Raw genomic sequence first — 19,455 nt, 5'->3', positions numbered from 1 at the left:
CTTTAGCAGGGCAGACATTTGACGAACTGACTTGGAAAGGTGGCATCCTATGACGGTGCCACGTTGAAAGTCACTGAGCTCTTCAGTAAGGCCATTCTACTGTCAATGTTTGTCTATGGAGATTGCATGGTGGTGTGCTCGATTTTATACACCTGTCAGCAACAAGTATTGCTGAAATGGACAAATCCACTAATTTGAGGAGGTGTCTACATACACTATATATGCAAAAGTATCTTCGCTCTTGACAACCCTCCTCCATGGAGCAGGGCCAAGAAATAGCAGTTACTTAGCTGTCCTACCACCCAGGATTAGGAATACTGCGCTGCAGTCATTTCCTTTTTCCTCTTGACAACCATCCTCCATGGAGCAGGGCCAAGACATACCAGTTACTTAGCAGTCCTTTCCTTTTTCCTCCGGCTATACTGCCTGACGTCTTAGAGCAGCCAGCGGCTGACCTGTCCCGAGAAAGCCTGCTTCCCGCATCTATCCGGACTGACTTGCTGCAGCCTGGTAGAAGCAATGACCCTGTGAGGGCCCTGGGAGACCCCATTCCCATACTGGTGACCACGCCATCTGGGGTAAGAGCTGACACACCCATGAAAATAGGGTGATGTCATATGCTTTTCCTCTTATGTTGCCTACCCTCCTTTTCCTGTATAAACTGAGCAAGGTAATAGTGCCTCCCCCTCATCTTCGAGCCCCTCGATGACCAGTGACTTTCCGGTCGGGAGCTACACCCTGCTCACGACCAGTCCTGGCAGCTATCGTCATTCAGGGTTTTTACCAGAGACCAAAGCAAGGGCGTCCCCATTATTGTCCGGTATGCGCATTGCACATCTACTTGGATTGAACGAGAGCTCATGCAAGGGTGTTGTGCTTTTCTCTCATCGGGCTGCCACCCTCGAAAGGTCTTTCTCTCTTCAACGGTATCCTGCCGGGACTATTATATTGATTTATAATGGTGAGGGTGGCAGTAATTTTCTTGGTGCTTACTCCCTTAGTTTCAGAGCCTCTGAGGGTTGCTGATGTTAAGACTACCCTGGCTCGGCCTCCCGAGTGGTGCAGTGGTCTAAGGCACGGTCGCCAGGTGTACAGTGTTTCCTCCGACACATTGGTGCGGCTGGCTTCCGGGTTAAGTGGGCATTGTGTCAAGAAGCAGTGCGGCTTGTTTGGGTTGTTTCGGAGGATGCACAACTCTCGTCTTTCCCGAGCCCATACGGGAGTTGCAGCGATGAGGTAGTGCAGTGGTCTAAGGCACGGTCGCCAGGTGTACAGTGTTTCCTCCGACACATTGGTGCGGCTGGCTTCCGGGTTAAGTGGGCATTGTGTCAAGAAGCAGTGCGGCTTGTTTGGGTTGTTTCGGAGGATGCACAACTCTCGTCTTTCCCGAGCCCATACGGGAGTTGCAGCGATGAGACAAGACTGTAACTACCAATTGGATACCACGAAATTGGGGAGAAAAAGGGGTTAAAAAAAAACAAGCATTTGAAAGACCTTAAGGTTACTTTCCTAACCCTGCTTCCCTGATAATGAGTGAGATGTAATATCGCATTTCCCTGCTCGCAAAGGCGGAAGAGAAGCATGCTTGTGAATGACCCAAGGGTGGGAGAATGGCTCCTTATAAAGGAGGTTAGGACCTCACCTCATTCACCACTATACCTGTCTGTCTCCAACAGACACTTTTGATAGGTCCTTCCAAGAGTATTGGTGATCCTGACGAATCCCCATATGTGATATCGAAACAAGTATTTGAAAGAGAACCGGGGTTATGAAAGTAACCTTAAGTTATAACACTTTGTCGGTGTATGCATAATAGGGCGAGGTCAGATGTGATGTGTAATGGGAATTTTAATGTTTGTGCTTTTCTTATAACACATTTCTGTATTCTATTCATGTGCTGTTCTATAAACCAATTTCTGTGCTCATGCAAGTGGTTGACTGAACAATTCCTCCTCTTATCAGGAGCTGCAATTTGGCAGTACGCCCAGACCTTGTTTTGAGAACAAACTAAAGATGTCTCAGCATAGAGAGGAGAAGCTTCGTGAGGTGTTGGTCTGTCAGTTTATGAAACGGTAATGATTAATTAATTATGCTAAAATAACTTGTCTGTGTATAGCCATATGTAAGGCAACTGCTGGGTCTGCCCAGGGAGAGCTCCTGATTGACATGTGTACTGTGGTTCACTGAGTTGGTTGAAACCTCTCCAGCACTGACAGTAAACAATGATTCATTTGATTGTCCCTGTGTAAGAATTTTTCCACAAAATATGTATAATAAACCGTCTCAATGAGTCTTAGAATGAAAAGTTCCATTTTGTGTTTATTTAACATAAACAAGTTAAAGACAACATATGAAAACTACACAACTGCATAAACTGCAAAAATTCTCATTAAAAGTGTCTTGGGGAAAAAATTAAGTAGTTGAGTAATGAAATAGGCATTTGAGAACATCATAAAGCCTTCACAGTACAACCACAATATGCAACAGACTGGGGACCAGCTCCCAGTCATCCAGGACCTCTGTATCAGGCGGTGTCAAAAGAAGGCCCAAAATATGAAAGATGGTGCCGTACTGTATTGTATGGTTGCCATCTTGCAAGCTCCAACTTCATTTTGCGATTTTGTAATTCTTTTGGCGTTAATTGTTACATTTTTGCACTAAATGTATTCACTATCATTTCTTATGATTGACAAGAACTTCTGAACATCAGATTGGCAGTTATTAACCTCAATTCCGGACTTCGACTCATCTGCCCAGGGCTCTTTGTGTACCTAAGACACAATCTTCAGGCTAGAGGGATGAGAGCGGGCGCCCTGGTGAGACTAAGGCGAAGGGAAAACCGGCCACCACTTCCCTCAATTCTATTCGCCAGTCACTTGATAATAAGATGGATGACCTCCGATCATGGATTTGCTACCAACGAAACTCTCGTAACGGCAATATTCTCTTTTTCTGAAACACGGATTTCAGACAAGATATTCCCCATTCCCAACTTCTATCAACACTTGTCCTTTGCCACTCGTGGCGATAAAGTCCTAGACCACTGTTACTCAACCCACAAGCAAGCGTACAAGGCCCTACCTCGTCTCCCCTTCTGCAAATCAGATGATAACTCTACAATCCTGCTTCCTGTTTACAAACAGAAGCTCAAACAGGAAGTACCTGTGATGCCCTCTGTAGATTTTCCCAGTCAGAGGAATAAGGCAACCCCACAGTTACACACACTAAATAACTTCTATTTCCAGATGACATATGAGATGGATGTGCTTTTCTGTCCCTGCAATACATCAGTCTTGTCAATTGAAGAGAGACTAAGAAGGCTTTGACCTGAGCAGGCAGAAGGACTGTCAGGTGTCCTGCTCCCTAGCAACCTATCGGTGGCCTGGGGGATGGGTTGGAGTTAGAAAACTCACAGGCAGGGAAATCTGTAACAGACACCAATAAATATGGGTAACATATTTACAGAAAGAAGGATTGACAAGTAGTGTCAACAAAGTCAGCTGGGAGCCCTCCTCAACCAGCTATGTTCCGCCACCCCCATGTCGCCCTCTGTCAGTGGCAAGTAAGGAGTGCGGACCGAACCGAGGTGTACGAATACAATACCATTACAGCCCTACTGGATTGTATCGCTGCCATTTTACGGGCTCCTGACCAATTCAGCTATTTTGTGTTTTTCTTTTAGCTGATCTTACCTTTTTTTAGTACATAATGTTTCTGCCATTATTTCCTATGATCTAAAATAGTTTTCTGGACATCAGAACAGCGATCACTAACCTTGATTTTGAAGAAGATTTCTACTTCAATGAGTCGGCGGCGCGGGACATATTGCTTACACCTGACCTGGCCATAATCCCAGAGACTTGCGGGCACCGCAACCGTAAACCAGGAGGCGGCGGCGTAAACCAGGCTGACTTGCGGGCACCCTGATGTGCGTCGCCGAGTGAATAAACCGCATCCGCTCTCCGTTCTATTGGCGGACATACAATCACTGGAGTACAAACTGGATGAGCTCTGTTCGAGTCTATCATATCAACGGGACCTGAATAACTGTAATATCCTATGTTTCTCTGAGTCCTGGCTGAACAAGGACATGGATAATATACATCTGGCTGGTTTTTCTATGCATCGGCAGGACAGAGCAGCAGCTTCGGGTAAACTCAGGGGGGAGGTGTGTCTTTGTTAACAACAGCTGGTGCGCAATCTCTAATATTAAGGAAATCTCAAGATGCTGCTAGCCTGAGCTAGAATACCTCATGATAAGCTGTAGAACATACTATTTACTAAGAGAATTTCCATCTATATTTTTCGTAGCTGTCTATTTAACAGCACAAACCAATGCAAACTGTATAGGGCCATAAGCAAACAAGAAAATGCTCATCCAGAAGTACCCCTCCTAGTGGCCAGTGATTTTAATGAAGTGAAACTGATATCCGTTTTACCTAATGCAACTAGAGGCGAAAAAAACTTGAGATCAGCTTTACGCCACACACAGAAACACAAACCTCACCCTCCATTTGGAAAATCTGACCATTACTCTTTATCCTCCTGATTCCTGCACACAAGCAAAAACTCAAAACGGGACGTGCAAGTGGTACTGGAAGTGGTACGATGAAGGTAATGCTAACCTACAGGACTGTTTGAAGAGTTTACCACATTGATCACCAGCTTCATAAATAAGTGCATTGATAATGTCGTTCTCACAGTGACCGTACGTGCAGATCCCAACCAGGAGGGTAGGCAACAACACATCCGCCACACTGATCTCAACACGGGGGCCCCTCAGGGGTGCGTGTTTGGTCCCTTCCTTTACTCTCTGTTCACCCACAACTTCTGTGCACTACTCCAACACCCTCATTAAGTTTGCTGACGACACCGGTGGTACACCTGATCACCGACGACAAGGAGGCAGCCTATAGGGAGGAGGTCATAGACCTTGCAGTGTCGTGCCAGGACAACAACTTCTCCCTCAATGTCGGCAAGACAAAGGAGCTGATCGTGGACTACAGGAAACGGATTGCCGAGCAAGCCCCGATTCACATCGACTGGGCTGTAGTGGAGCAGGTCGAGAGCTTCAAGTTTCTCGGTGTCCAAATCACTAAGGATATATCATGGTCCAAACACACCAACACAGTTGTGAAGAGGGCACGACAATGCCTCTTCACACTCAGGAGGATGAAAAGATTTGGCATGGACCCCTCAGATCCTCAATGTTCTACAGCTGCACCATTGAGAGCATCTTGACTGGCTGCCTCGCCGCTTGGTATGGCAATGGGTATTATGTTTTTAGAAATGTTTACAAATTATAGAAAAATTTAAATGTCTTGAGTCAATAAGTATTCAACCATTTTGTTATGGCAAGCCTAGATACGTTCAGGACAAAAAAATGTGCTTAACAAGTCACATAATACGGACACTGTGTGCAATAATAGTGTTTAACATGATTTTTAAATGACTACCCCATCTCTGTGCCCCACACATAATTATCTGTAAAGCCTAGTACCTAACTATATGTACATAGCTACTTCCATTACCTCGTACCCCTGCACATCGACTCGGTGCTGCTACTCCCTGTAGCCATGTTATTTTTACTCGTAATTGTTATTCTGTCTATTTTTTACTCTAATTACTTTATAAAAATGCATCTTTAACTCTGCATTGTTGGATAAGGATCCGTAAGTATTTCATTGTTAGTCTACACCTGTTGTTTATGAAGCATGTAACAAATACAATTTAATTTGACTTTTTAGGCTTAAATATGCCTTATATCACACAATGTCTGGATGCAATATTCTACTCAGGAATATTCAACACGGATTCTGTTACTGACGTTATTCCAAACGCATCTGTCGATCTTTTCTGCAGACAACAATGAAAATGAATCTTAGTCTTAATGCAGGGTTTGATCTAAACGTCAGAAGCTATCGAGTGGAATGGTTACTTTCTATGCTCAAAAGTGGAATGTTTTTTCTGCTGGTGAATCCTGAGGTAGCTCAGTGCGTACAAGCAAACAGCTTTTCTCCCGTGTGGACCTTCAGGTGCATCTTGAGCTGGTCCTGTCGGGAGAACCTCTTCTCACAGTGGGGACAGCTATAGGGTTTCTCCCCTGTGTGGACCCTCTGGTGCCTCTTCAGGTGGCCAGCCTGGGCGAAGCGCATATTACACTGGGTACAGCTGAAGGGTTTCACCCCTGTGTGGACCCTCTGGTGCCTCTTCAGGTCACCAGCCTGGACGAAGCGCATATGACACTGGGTACACCTGAAGCGTTTCTCCCCTGTGTGGATCCTCTGGTGGATCTTCACTTTCTGGGGGCAGCTAAAGCCTTTGTTACAGAATATGCAGAGGAACCGTTTCTCTTTAACATTGCCTGATGTGGCTGCACCTCCCTGAACCTGGGCTGTAGCCCTGTCATTTGTGTTCAATACCTGATCAAAAAGGCAGTTGTGTGAATCGGAAGGCCCCATCGATGTGGACACGAGGTCACGATCTCTGAGCGCGAGTAAAGGGGAGTTGGTTGTGACATTTGGATTAGTTTCTAAGCATTCCCTGTAATCTAAGAAATCTCTTCCTTGTGAGTGTCCATCTCCTAGGTGACTATCTGCATTCCATGTGGGAGGAACGTCGCCCTCCACTTTCACAATCACTTCATCTACAACCAGACCGTCTCCTTTCTTATCTAGGCACCCTTCAGAGTGTACACGACTACTGTACCGGTTCCAGTCCCCTCTCGACAGATCAGTCTGTGTCTCTAAACCCAAGGCCATGTTGTCAGGGTCCATCTCTGTAGCGTAAGAACAAGACGGCTCACTGCCAGTCTCTAATGTGTCACCTGAGTCCCGATGGGAATGAACCATCCTCGGACTTGGGTTACCGTAAAGTAAATACTCTGAACTGGGAGCCGGAGGACAACCCAGTGGCCTCAGCCCCAGTCTCTCTGGGTCTGATCTGTGGTCAGATCCTGTGTGTAAGAGCCTTTGTGTTACAGTTAAAGTCTCTGTGTCGGTCTCTGACTTGACGACGGAGTTCAGCGTTCCATTGACCTCCGTGATGATGCGTCGGGTCCTGGGCTGCACCGCGGTCACGTGGTCCTCCGTGGTAACAAGGGGTGCAACTACAGTCGCTACTCCACTCTGGATGTCTCTGCTGTGTTGTGGGTCTTCCCCTTCAGTCCTCTCCTGCTTGACCAGAGACGATCCTCCAGAACCTGCCGCCACAACATCTGCCGACTGACACAAGAAGAGAGGTGGTTATTACAGGTACATGAGTTGAATTGGATAACAACATCACAGGGAAGTCGCACAAGCTCCTTTATGGCCAATAAATGAGGATGTACCACAGAGATAGATAGAGGACTCTAGTGCCCAAAATCCTGTTTTAGCATGGGCAAAGCTATTGTGGACGTACATCGTTTTGAAGCAGTCAACACGGTGGGACTTCTTGTGGGTCACATAATCACATAATTATTTTCAGGTCATCAGGAAGGATCTTTGATCAGCAAATGAATTATACTTGTGAGTAAACATTCCATAAGTGCAGGTGGCAGTAAATCGTTAAAATTGACTTGGTGTGTTGTTTGAACAGGTATTATCTGGCAGTGTGCATTAGAGGTCGACCGATTAATCAGGGCCGATTTCAAGTTTGCATAACAATCAGTAATCGTCATTTTTGGATGCCGATTGTGGCTGATTACATTGCAATCCACGAGGAAACTGCGTGGCAGGCTGACCACCTGTTACGAGAGTGCAGCATCAAAAGGACCTGGTGGCTGCAAGGAGCCAAGGTAAGTTGCTAGCTAGCATTAAATGGATCTTATAAAACAAACAATCAATCTTAACATAATCACTAGTTAACTACACATGGCTGATGATATTACTAGTTTCACTAGCTTGTCCTGCGTTGCATATAATCAATGCGGTGCCTGTTAATTTATCATCGAATCACAGCCTACTTCAACTTCACCAAACGGGTGATGATTTAATAAAAGCGCATTTGCGGAAAAAGCACAATCGTTGCACCAATGTACCTAATCATAAACATCAATGCCTTTCTTAAAATCAATACACAAGTATATATTTTTAAACCTGCATATTTAGTTAAAAGAAATTCATGTTAGCAGGCAATATTAACTAGGGAAATTGTGTCACTTCTCTTGCGTTCAGTGCAAGCAGAGTCAGGGTATGACTATGAACTGTGTGAAGACCTTTCTTCGTAACGAAGACCGTAATTCATTTGCCAGAATTTTACATAATTATGACATAACATTGAAGGTTGTGCAATGTAACAGCAATATTTAGACTTAGGGTTGCCACCCGTACCATAAAATACGGAACGGTTCCATATTTCACTGAAAGAATAAACATTTTGTTTTCGAAATGATAGTTTCTGGATTTGACCATATAAATGACCTAAGGCTCGTATTTCTGTGTGTTTATTATAATTAAGTCTGATTTAATATTTGATAGAGCAGTCTGACTGAGCGGTGGTAGGCAACAGCAGACTCATAAGCATTCATTCAAACAGCACTTTCCTGTGTTTGCCAGCCTGTCTCAGCAATGCTTGATGCACAGCGCTGCTTATGATTTCAAGCCTATCAACTCCTGAGATTAGCCTGGCAATACTATAGTGCCTATAAGAACATCCAATAGTCAAAAGGTATATGAAATATAAATGGTATAGATAGAAATAGTCCTATAATTCCTATAATAACTACAACCTAAAACTTCTTAACTGGGAATATTGAAGATTCACGTTAAAAGGAACCACCAGCTTTCAAATGTTCTCATCTTCTGAGCAAGGAACTTATACGTTAGCTTTTTTTACATGGCACATATTGCACTTTTACTTTCTTCTCCAACACTGTGTTTTTGCATTATTTAAACCAAACTGGCTCTAACCAGAATAGAAAGGAGTGGGAGGCCCCGATACGCAACTGAGCAAGAGGACAAGTACATTAGTGTCTAGTTTGAGAAACAGACGCCTCACAAGTCCTCAACTGGCAGCTTCATTAAATAGCACCCGCAGAACACCAGTCTCAACGTCAACAGTGGAGAGGTGACTAAAGGATGCTGGCCGTATATAATTTTCAATAATTTTACTAACATTTCTAAAAACATGTTTTCACTTTGTCATTATAAGGTATTTTGTGTAGATGGGTGAGAGAAAAAAGCAATTGAATCCATTTTGAATTAAGGGTATAACACAACAAAAGGTGTAATAAGTCAAGGGGTATGAATCCTTTCTGACACACTATTCCACTAACCTCTATTGTGATGATGTGCTGGGTTGAGGTTCCTCTCCCCTCATCAAAGGTGATTGGTTGGTCATCTCTCCATGTATTGTGTCCCGCTGGCTTCCCAAAGCTCCTGTAGCGTCCAGTGAGATGTCCTTCACCTGAGAGAGTGATTGAGGGGTGCTTAGGTTAGCTATCGTCAATGCTCAACGGTATATTGTACACTACTGACAATGTCTAGAATTGTCAAGGATGTTAGGTAACACTTTTAGTAACTTCTTGCAAGATCGCTATGTAATCAGAGGAATTATTGCATACTATCCAAACACATACAGGGAGGGACCGGGCAAAATGTACCTCTTGACATTCCTCTATATCGGTCGTGGATCTTGACACTTCTGGGACGACTGGCGATGATGCGCTCTCGCATTGTCCTCTCTGCGCGCTCCCGTGACACCTTTAGTTCCAGTAGCTGAAGTTTCCTCCTCAATGCGCCGTTTTCTTTCTGGCTTTGACTTATTTCCAAACGAAACACTGCATAGTCGTCGTCTACTAGTTTACAGATCTCTGCTACGGCTGCATTCGCTAGCACCTCCATAATGGAGGCTATTTGAGTGTGAAAAATCATAACGTTACGGTTACAATTAGCCAACGTTAGCTGCGTTACCTAGATAACATCTATCAACCCCAAGTCCTGTCTCCAACGCAAATTAAATACTACCTGAGGTAAGTATGCTATGCTGTACGGTTTGATTGGTCATATTTTGAGGTCCAGGGTGTTAATAAACGTCTAAATAACGATGCTAACTTGGAAATTGTTTGTTGTCGCTGTTCACTTCCGCTTACACTGAATAGAGAGGATCGTATTGGCATAAGTCATAGGTCAAAGGGTGTGGTGAAATAAAATAAAAATGATGCGTGCTGTTCTTTGAACTACGGTACTGCTTATTACGTTACACATAAATTCTCCTACGGTCAATATCTTTTAAGCTCATGTTTAGAAATAATACTGTGTTAGTAAGAGTACAAAATAATATGACTTTATTCAGCTCAGTAAGGTAAATATTAAACTGTCCTTGATATAGCTTAGGTTTACTGTCTATATAAAAACAGGTAGTTACACAATCCTGTTTCAAATGACAATTTAACAAAGGGTTAACGAGGGGTATGTGGTTAATTACCCTCACCCCAAGACACATGATAACTATACTATGTCAGATAAAGAATGGTTCCCTTTGTACATCTCAGCCACTCTGATTTCTCCCAATTGTGGACACTCCTAGGTCTGATGAGGTAACTCAGTAAGGAGAAGCTCTTGTAACATAAATTGCACTTGATTTGCCTTTCCTTGGTGTGAACGATCTGGTGCCTCTTCACATAAGTCGCCTCCGTGAAGCGCTTATCCACGTCTGTCCTAACGCACGGCTTCCCACGTTGTGACCCAATGACACCAGAGGAGGTAGAAGCAGGAGTCACCACCCTCAGGTGGTTAGTCTTTGAGCTCCCTCCTTGACCTCTAGCCATTGTTTGGGTATTGTTAGGATTGTGTGCTGTGGTATAGGCTAGGTACCTCTTGTGGTGAATGCCCATTCGAACACGATCTCTATTAATGGGGTCCAAATAAGGTAACCGAGGAAGGCTAGACCTAGGTCCAACTCTAGGCTTCTTATGAACTCAGTTACTCTGCATTAAATGAGATCCTGAAGGAGAAGATACTTCTTGAAAGACTACCACTAGGGGGGTCTCCCACCACTCTCTGTGAAGGCTAAAGCCCAGGGTGAACTGCTCTGTTCATCATGGATACTGTGGTGTTTGTATTATAGGAACAGGAGGGTCTATCTCTATCAGCCTCAGGCCCTGCTTCATCTCTGCACTGAGACTGTGAAGAGAAGGGTCTGGGCTGCAGACTGGATCCCTGACTGGAGTCTCTGTCTCTCTGATGACCAACCGGACTGAGGTTGTTCAGTCCACCTGTCCACTGGTTGTGTGCTGTGTGGTGGTGGGGTCTCTGTCCCTCGTGGTTCGGTTCTAGTTCCGACTCGGGAAGGAAGAGTAATGGCTCCTGATCCAGGGTCCTGATCCGGGGCCAAGGTATGCGACCTTCAGAGGTCCAGTCTCTCCCACCAGCAACACTGGATATCAGCAGGTCTTCATGGACTGCAGACTGCAAACAAAGATTGTACAGAAAAGCATAACGGTTTATAAGAATCATGTTTCCTTATAAACCTTTTCACCAAGACAAGTAAATGTATTGACTAGATTATTAGTCACATGCACAGGTGTAATTGATGGATGTAATAGCAGGGTACGGTGAAATTCTCCAACAGTGCAGGTCAATGGGGGGGGGGGTGTAGTGTGTCCATGGGTGGGCAGTGGGTAGGAAATGCAGGGTGTGTGGGGGGGTAGCTGCCTAGTGGTGACTATTCAGCAGCCTGATGGTCTGGGTGAAGAAGCTATCAGCCAGTCTGACAGTTTTTGCCATACTGCCCACATCTGAGTGATGGAAACGTGGCGAACAGGGCATGGCTTGGGTGGCTGAGGTCCTTGATGATCTTCTTGGCCTTCCTGCAACACTTGGTGTTGTAGGTATTCTGGAGGACAGGCAATGTGAACCCAATGTTGTGCTCAGCTGAGCGTACCACCTTATGTAGAGCCTTGTGGTCACCGGTGGTGGAGTTGCCGTACCAGGCTGTGATGCAGCCTGACAATATGCTCTCAATGGTGCTCCTGTAGAACACTTTAAGGGCCCTCTAGGACAGGCAGAATTTCTTCAGCCACCTGAGGTTAAAGAGTCACTGTCTTGCTTTCTTCACCAGTGTCTGTGTGGTTTGACCATTTCAGCTTCTCGGAGATGTGCACGCCGAGGAACTTAACATTTTTGACCGTCTCCACGGCAGTCCCATTGATGATGGGGGTGTGTCCAGGATGGCACCTCCTGAAGTCCACAATGAGCTCCTTTGTTTTGATGATGTTGAGGGAGAGGTTGATACCTGGCATCACACCATCAGAGTGCCTACCTCCTCTATTGTAGGCCATCTCATCATTGTTGGTAATCACGCCTACTACTGTCGTATCGTCAACGAACTTGATGATGCAGTTGGAACTGTGCCACGCAGTAGTGGGAATAGAGGTAGTACAGGAGGGGGCTAAGACGCACCCTTGTGGGGCCCCCGTGTTAATTATCAGTGTGATGGATGTTGTCTACCCTCACCACCTGGGGGCGGCCTGTCAGGAAGTCCAGGATCCAGTTGCAGGGGAAGGTGTTCAGTCACCCCATACCCGGAGTACAGTGGCTTGTGAAAGTATTCACCCCCTTAGCGTTTTTCCTATTTTGTTGCCTTACAACCTGGAATTAAAAAATAATTTGGGGGGGGTTTGTATCATTTGATTTACACAACATGCCTACCAATTTGAAGATGCAAAATATTTTTTTTATTGTGAAACAAACAAGAAATAAGACCAAAAAACTGAAAACTTGAGTGTGCACAACTATTCATTCCCCCCCCCCCCCCCAAAGTCAATACTTTTGCAGCAATTATAGCTGCAAGTCTCTTGGGGTATGGTACATCGAGCCACTGGGATCTTTGCCCCTTCTTCAAGGAAATGCTGCTCCAGCTCCTTCAAGTTGGATGGGTTCAGCTGGTGTACAGCAATCTTTAAGTCATCCCACAGATTCTCAATTGGATTGAGGTCTGGGCTTTGACTAGGCCATTCCAAGACATTAAATGTTTCCCCTTAAACCACTTGAGTGTTGCTTTAGCAGTATGCTTAGGGTCATTGTACTGCTGGAAGATGAACCTCCGTCCCAGTCTCAAATCTCTGGAAGACTGAAACAGATTTCCCTCCAGAATTTCCCTGTATTCCTTAAATTCCGACCAGTTTCCCAGTCCCTGCCGATGGGAAAAACATCCCCACAGTGAAGCATGGTGGTGGCAGCATCATGCTGTGGGTATGTTGTTCTCAGGGTGATGAGAGCTGTTGGGTTTGCACCAGGCATCGCGTTTTCCTTGATGGCCAAAAAGCTACATTTTAGTCTCATCTGACCAGAGTACCTTCGTCCAAATGTTTGGGGAGTCTCCCACATGCCTTTTGGCGAACACCAAACGTGTTTGCTTGTTTATTTCTTTAAGCAATGCCTTTTTTTTATGGCCTCTCTTCCGTTAAGTCCAGCTTTGTTGAGTGTACGGCTTAAAGTGGTCCTATGGACAGATACTCCAATCTCCGCTGTGGAGCTATGCAGCGCCTTCAGGGTTAGCTTTGGTCTCTTTGTTGCCTCTCTGATTAATGCCCTCCTTGCCTGGTCTGTGAGTTTTGGTGGGCTGCCCCCTCTTGGCAGGTTTGTTGTGGTGACATATTCTTTCCATTTTTTAATAGTGGATTTGTGGGATGTTCAAAGTTTCTGATATTTTTTTATAACCCAACCCTGATCTGTAGTTCTCCACAACTTTGTCCCTGACCTGTTTGGAAAGCTCCTTGGTCTTCATGGTGCCCCTTGCTTAGTGGTGTTGCAGACTCTGGGGCCTTTCAGAACAGGTGTGTATATATATATATATACTGAGATCATGTGACACTTAGATTGCACACAGGTATTCTTTATTTAACTAATTATGTGACTTCTGAATGTAATTGGTTGCACCAGATCTTGTTTAGGGGCTTCATAGCAAAGGGGATGAATATATATACACTCGCCACTTGTCCGTATTTAAAAATATCAATATTTTTTGAAACAAGGTATTTTTTTCATTTCACTTCACCAATTTGGACTGTTGTGTATGTCCATTACATGAAATCCAAATAAAAATCCATTTAAATTACAGGTTGTAATGCAACAAAATAGGAAAAATGCCAAGGGGGATGAATACTTTTGCAAGGCACTATAAGTTGTGCCAAGAGACCACTTTTTTTTCGACAAGATATGTTTTCAAAAATGTCATGTTTAAATAAATTCAGATTATTTCCAGGGACACACAACATCCTGAAATATACTGAACAAAAATATAAATGCAACATGGAACAATTTCATAAAGTTACAGTTCATATAAGGAAATCAGTCAATTGAAAAATTCATTAGGCCCTAATCTATGGATTTCACATGACAGGAAATACAGATGTTTGGTCACAGATACCTTCACGGTATCTCTTTGTATTCAAATTGCCATCAATAAAATGCAATTGTGTTGTTGTCCGTAGCTTATGCCTACTCATACCATAACCCCACCGCCACCATGGGGCACTCTGTTCACAACATTGACATTAGAAACCGCTTGCCCAGAGGACGCTGTACACGTGGTCTGCGGTTGCGAGGCCGGTTGGACATTCTGCCAAATTCACAAAAACAGAGGCAGCTACGGTAGAGAAATTAACATTCAATGGCAACAGCTCTGGTAGACATTCCTGCAGTCAGCATGCCAATTACACGCTCCCTAAAAAATTGAGACATCTGTGGCATTGTGTTGTGTGACAAAACTGCACATTTTAGAGTGGCCTTTTATTGCCCCCAGCACAAGTTGCACATGTGTATTTTTTATTTATTTTTACCCCCTTTATCTCTCAATTTCAATTACGATCTTGTCTCATCGCTGCAACTCCCCAACGGGCACGGGAGAGGAGACAGTCAAGTCATGCGTCCCCTGAAACATGTTTTATTTCAACTCATGAAACGTGGGTACAACACTTTCACATGTTGCATTTCTATTTTTCTTCAGTGTATATGTAGATATTTGTTAGAAAGAATACTATATTTGCCTTGACAGAGTGATGCTGAATGTAAAACATGGTTAAACTTACTCTACTCTTCCCTACTTGAAAAAACGATCTATGACAAGTAGAATAACTCCTCACTGTTATCACGATATCTTTTCTGTACATCTGGTACCCTCGCTTTGATAAAATACATTTTAGAATACTCTGTAAAAGGTTCATCTTCACTACTCTGCCTCATCACTCATTATTTCCTCAGTTCACTTCATCCAGTTCCCTAATACATCCAAAATCATCAGAATTAAATACAAACAAACTAGTACTACATTACATGTCACTATACTCTATACATGGGTGATGTTCATTTTCTGTTGGTGTATCCTGAGGTAGCTCCTCTCTGAGAACCCCTTCCCGCAGTGCCTACGGCCTCTCTCCCATGTGGACCTTCAGGTGATTCTTCAGATGGTGTCGGTGGGAGAATCTCTTCTCACACTGTGGGCAGCTGTACGGTTTCTCCCCTGTGTGGACTCTCTGGTGTCTCTTCAGGTTGGACGAGTCAGAGAAACTGGCCCTGCACAGGTGGCAGCCAAACGGTTTTGTGTGCATCCTCTGGTGGATCTCCACCTGTTTGGGGAAACTGAAGGCTATCCCACAGAATGGACACGGAAAGCGCTTCTCTTTGCCACTGGATCTACTGACACCGTTACCACTACTGTCATTTGTCAATGGTCTTGTATAGCCATTTAGTGTTGAGCCACTGGCATTGTCTGAGGTCTGGTTTAACATTAGGGGAGTGTGAGGAGGATGAAGGCCAGGGAGAGTCTGTGTTGTCGCAGAGTCCATGTTCCAGTTGATAGATCCTATAGAAGGCAGGCTGAAGGCAGCAACTGTCAGGGGGTTAAGCTGAGGCACCATCAGTCTCTCTGAATCACAACTATAGGAGCAGGACGGAGCATCGCTAGCCGAGTCTGTGTCTGTTCTGTCCTGCCGCATACCAATACCTCCCCGTCCCCACTGACAAAATCTACGCCTCGTCCTGGTCTCAGCCAGTCTGTTGTCATGGAGACTAAGTTTGGTTGTTGTTTTGTGTTCGACTGTCTGTTTCTGGTTGTGGTTAACAGTGTTGTTCCCCAGCCCAGAGTTGAGGACGCTGTACCATCCACTGGATTCCACTATGTCACCTCTGGTCCTGCCCTGCTCATTGATGTTGTCCCCTGAGCTCTTGGCTGCACCGGTCTGGGAATCCAAGATGGCCGCCCAGTCTCCACTTTTAGCGTCCACCCAACCACCTGTATGTTTTTGTATGTAAACATAAGTTGTATTGATTGAATTTTATAAATGAAGCAAAATATAAAATAATAGCCAGGTGCATCACTATTCCCATTGAAGATCTATTACTGCATGTAGGTGATATGTATTTCTCTCTTACCTTGCTCCCCCATCTTTAGTCCACTCAGCAGGTCAATGCTCTCTGGTTCATCTTCTATGGTCTCCTCTTTGACCAGCAGCAGATCAGGCTTCCCATCCTCCATGTCCACTGACTAAGAGATACAGGGTGAGAGGATGTTGGATCAAGAAATATGATATGAGCACCCTGCTATGGAGCATCTTCTGATTGGGCAATGAGGGATTGATATGAGTACTATGCAAACGTGTTAGTTTATTTGATTACTTGACACTCTTTAATGGTTTGATAATTCAAAGGCATGGTCCCACACTTAAGAATAATTAATGAAGACCTGGGCCCGTATCCACAAAGCGTCTCAGAGTAGGAGTGCTGATACAGGAACCCCTGACCTAATACCATCAGACAGTAGTTCACAGTGGGCTCACCTCAGTGAGACTGTGTGTGGTCCGTTGCTGCTCAGCTGGTTCCTCTGTGGGTTCAGGAGGAGGTGTTGTCTGGTTGTCCTCCATGACCATGGTCCCCTCAGGTGTCCTCAGACCCTCCTCACACCCCTCCTCCTTCACCAGCAGCATCTCTGGACCCTCCTCCTCCTGGAAGAGACAGGTGATACAGATTATACAGACATACACTCCCCCGGGTACGTACGTACATACACACAGATAATGGAAACACTTTCAACATGGAGTGTTTACCCATCCCCACTACATTTGAGCCCTATACTGTAGTTACATAATGACTTCATTGTTTTTAAACCCATCATGGTGGACATAAATGTGGGTTAAAATAAGTCAGCTATGATAAGTCAAAAGTCAGACAAACCTGACTAAACTATTCTGATTTGTGTATTCTAAATCACAACATTAAGTTGAGACCCAGACTGAGTTAGCATTTTTTATTTTATTTATCCGTTTTTGGAAATTGATATGCGGGCCGGCAGTTGCCCATCTTTGCTCTAAACCTAAGGATATGTTGCCAGGGTCCATCTTTGTAGTGGCAGAACAAGACAGATCGTCACCATCTCCACGGGAATGAACCGTCCTCTGGCTCTGGTGAAATACCAGTAAATACTCTGAGCCAGGAGCAGGAGGACAGCCCAGTCTCCCCAGCACCATTCTCTCTGGGTCTGAAGTGTGGTCAGATCCTGTGTTTAAGAGCCTGTGTGTTAAAGTTAGTCTCTGGGTCTGTCTCGAGGATGGTGTTGGACTGACCTCTGTGATGCTGCGTCTGGTACTGGCCTGGGGTGCGGCGGCAAGGTCTTTCCTAACTACAGGGGGCGCTGCTCCAGCCACTGCTCCAGTCTTGATGTCTCTGCTGTGCTGTGGGTCCTCCTCTCCTTCAGACCTCTCCTGCTTGACCCCAGGACCTGCAGCCTCTGCATATGCAGACTGACACAAGAAGAGGAGGTTATTACCGGTACATGAGTTGAATTGTATAACAATGTCATAGGGAAGTCTCGCAAGCTCCCCTATGGCAGATAAACAAGGATGTACATGTAAGCAAGTGAATAGCTGAGGGGAGCTTTTTTTTAAACAAACACGTCACATTTGCTGTACTTAAATGTTTTGTCACACTATGACACTAACCTCTATCACGATAACATGCTGGGTTGAGGTTCCACTCCCCTCATCTATAGCTATGGGTTGGTCATCTCTCCACACGTTGTGTCCGGCTGGCTTCACAAAACTCCTGTGGCCTCCAGTGAGTTGTCCTTCATGTAAGAGAGTAATTGGGGGGAAACGGGGTGGTTAAGTTATGTACTACAAATGCTCGACAGTATATTGTACACTATTGGCCGTCTACAATTGGCAAGGATGTAAGGTAACACTTGTCATAACTTCTTGATATTATATTTATCGATCAATGCATTGTTCCATGCATCACATGCTTTATTTGTATAAAGTAATATGAAATTCAGTAAATCAAGAATCTGGTTAGTTTGTCTTTGTGCAAGAGTAATTTGTTCTTAATTGATCTGCCTACTGGTAAAATGCAAAATCGCTTAGTAATCAGGTGAAGTATTGCATACTATCCCAAAACTGACCGAGACCCAGTTCTGGGTAACACATCGGAACGTAAGTGCTGAAGGGAACCGGGCGACAGGCCCCGCAGTCTTCTGCAAAATGTACCTCTTGCCATTCCTCTGTATCGGTCGAGGATCTTGACACTACTGGGACGACTGGCGAGGACGCGCTCTCTCGTTGTCCTCTCTGCGCGCTCCCGTGCCATCTTCAGTTCCAGTAGCTGTAGTTTCCTCCGTAATCCTCTGTTTTCTTTCTGGCTTTGAGTTATTTCCAAACGAAACACTGCATAGTCGTCGTCTACGAGTTTACAGATATCTGCCACGGCTGCATTCGCTAGAACCTCCATAATGGAGGCTATTTGAGTGTGAAAAACCATACAGTTAGCCATTGTTAGCAGGTAAAGTAGCTAGCCTTACCTAAATAACGCCTATCAACCAAGTCCTGTCTCCAACGCAAATGAACGACTACATGGGGTAAGTTATGTGTTGCGGGGCAGTTAAATTAGTCAAATTTTGAGTTCCATGTCGTTAATAAACGTATATCTATTAAAAACAATGTATTGTGTTCTTGGTCACTGTTTACTTTCGTTGCATTGAAGAGAAATGATCTTATTGGTTGGCGTCATAGCTAAAAGGGTGTGACAAAATGGAAAATGAATGCGCACTGTTCATTGACATACGGTAATGCTTACCACGTTACACATCAAACCTATTCACGATTAGTATATTTCAAGGGATCTTCACTAGCGTACACAGCTTCAGTCATAATTATGGTGAAAAGCTGCCTATTTCTCTTAACATTTAATTTAAAACCTAACCACAACGCTAACATTATGCCAAACCTTAAATTAAGACTAAAAAGCAAGTTTTCAGACATTTTTATAATAGCCAATTTTTACCTTGTGGCTGTGGAATCTAGTGAAAGCCCTTTCAAGCTCAGAGCAGTAAATTACCTTTAAAATAATGGCTGGCAAGATCCTATCGGTGGCAAGAACAAGAACATATTGGTTCGAAGGAAATGTTTAATTCTAAATGATAAACAAGCAAATAAGAAGTCAACGTATAAAAAGGACGTGATTTGTCATTAACATTTTATCACCT

General features: G+C 44.4%; 2 protein-coding genes across 2 annotated transcripts; both read right to left on the bottom strand.

The window, feature by feature from the left end:
- Positions 1-2,299: 2,299 nt before the first annotated feature.
- On the bottom strand, positions 2,300-10,079 carry LOC135506852 (transcription factor Ken-like). Its single transcript, XM_064926257.1, has 3 exons — positions 9,584-10,079; positions 9,257-9,387; positions 2,300-7,223 (listed from the first exon to the last, which is right to left on the bottom strand). The coding sequence occupies exons 1-3, from the start codon at positions 9,852-9,854 to the stop codon at positions 5,991-5,993; spliced, it is 1,635 nt and encodes a 544-aa protein (XP_064782329.1). The 5' UTR covers positions 9,855-10,079; the 3' UTR covers positions 2,300-5,990.
- Positions 10,080-13,802: 3,723 nt separating this feature from the next.
- On the bottom strand, positions 13,803-18,937 carry LOC135506851 (uncharacterized). The gene is made up of 6 exons (XM_064926256.1): positions 18,461-18,937; positions 17,918-18,042; positions 17,543-17,719; positions 16,760-16,924; positions 16,356-16,467; positions 13,803-16,215 (listed from the first exon to the last, which is right to left on the bottom strand). The coding sequence occupies exons 1-6, from the start codon at positions 18,741-18,743 to the stop codon at positions 15,347-15,349; spliced, it is 1,731 nt and encodes a 576-aa protein (XP_064782328.1). The 5' UTR covers positions 18,744-18,937; the 3' UTR covers positions 13,803-15,346.
- Between the last annotated feature and the right edge of the window lie 518 nt (positions 18,938-19,455).

Source organism: Oncorhynchus masou, chromosome 20, assembly GCF_036934945.1.
Source record: "Oncorhynchus masou masou isolate Uvic2021 chromosome 20, UVic_Omas_1.1, whole genome shotgun sequence".
Classification (NCBI taxonomy): Eukaryota; Metazoa; Chordata; class Actinopteri; order Salmoniformes; family Salmonidae; genus Oncorhynchus; species Oncorhynchus masou.
This window is presented reverse-complemented; position numbering and strand designations above follow the sequence as displayed.

Coding starts and splice junctions, on each gene's coding strand:
- LOC135506852 (XM_064926257.1), bottom strand. CDS start 9,854: ATGATTTTTCACACTCAAATAGCCTCCATTATGGAGGTGCTAGCGAAT. Junction 9,388..9,583: donor ATATAGAGGAATGTCAAGAG/GTACATTTTGCC, acceptor TCACTCTCTCAG/GTGAAGGACATCTCACTGGA. Junction 7,224..9,256: donor AGCACATCATCACAATAGAG/GTTAGTGGAATA, acceptor TTCTTGTGTCAG/TCGGCAGATGTTGTGGCGGC.
- LOC135506851 (XM_064926256.1), bottom strand. CDS start 18,743: ATGGCTAACTGTATGGTTTTTCACACTCAAATAGCCTCCATTATGGAG. Junction 16,468..16,759: donor CCACACACAGTCTCACTGAG/GTGAGCCCACTG, acceptor TGTATCTCTTAG/TCAGTGGACATGGAGGATGG. Junction 16,216..16,355: donor ACTAAAGATGGGGGAGCAAG/GTAAGAGAGAAA, acceptor AAAAACATACAG/GTGGTTGGGTGGACGCTAAA.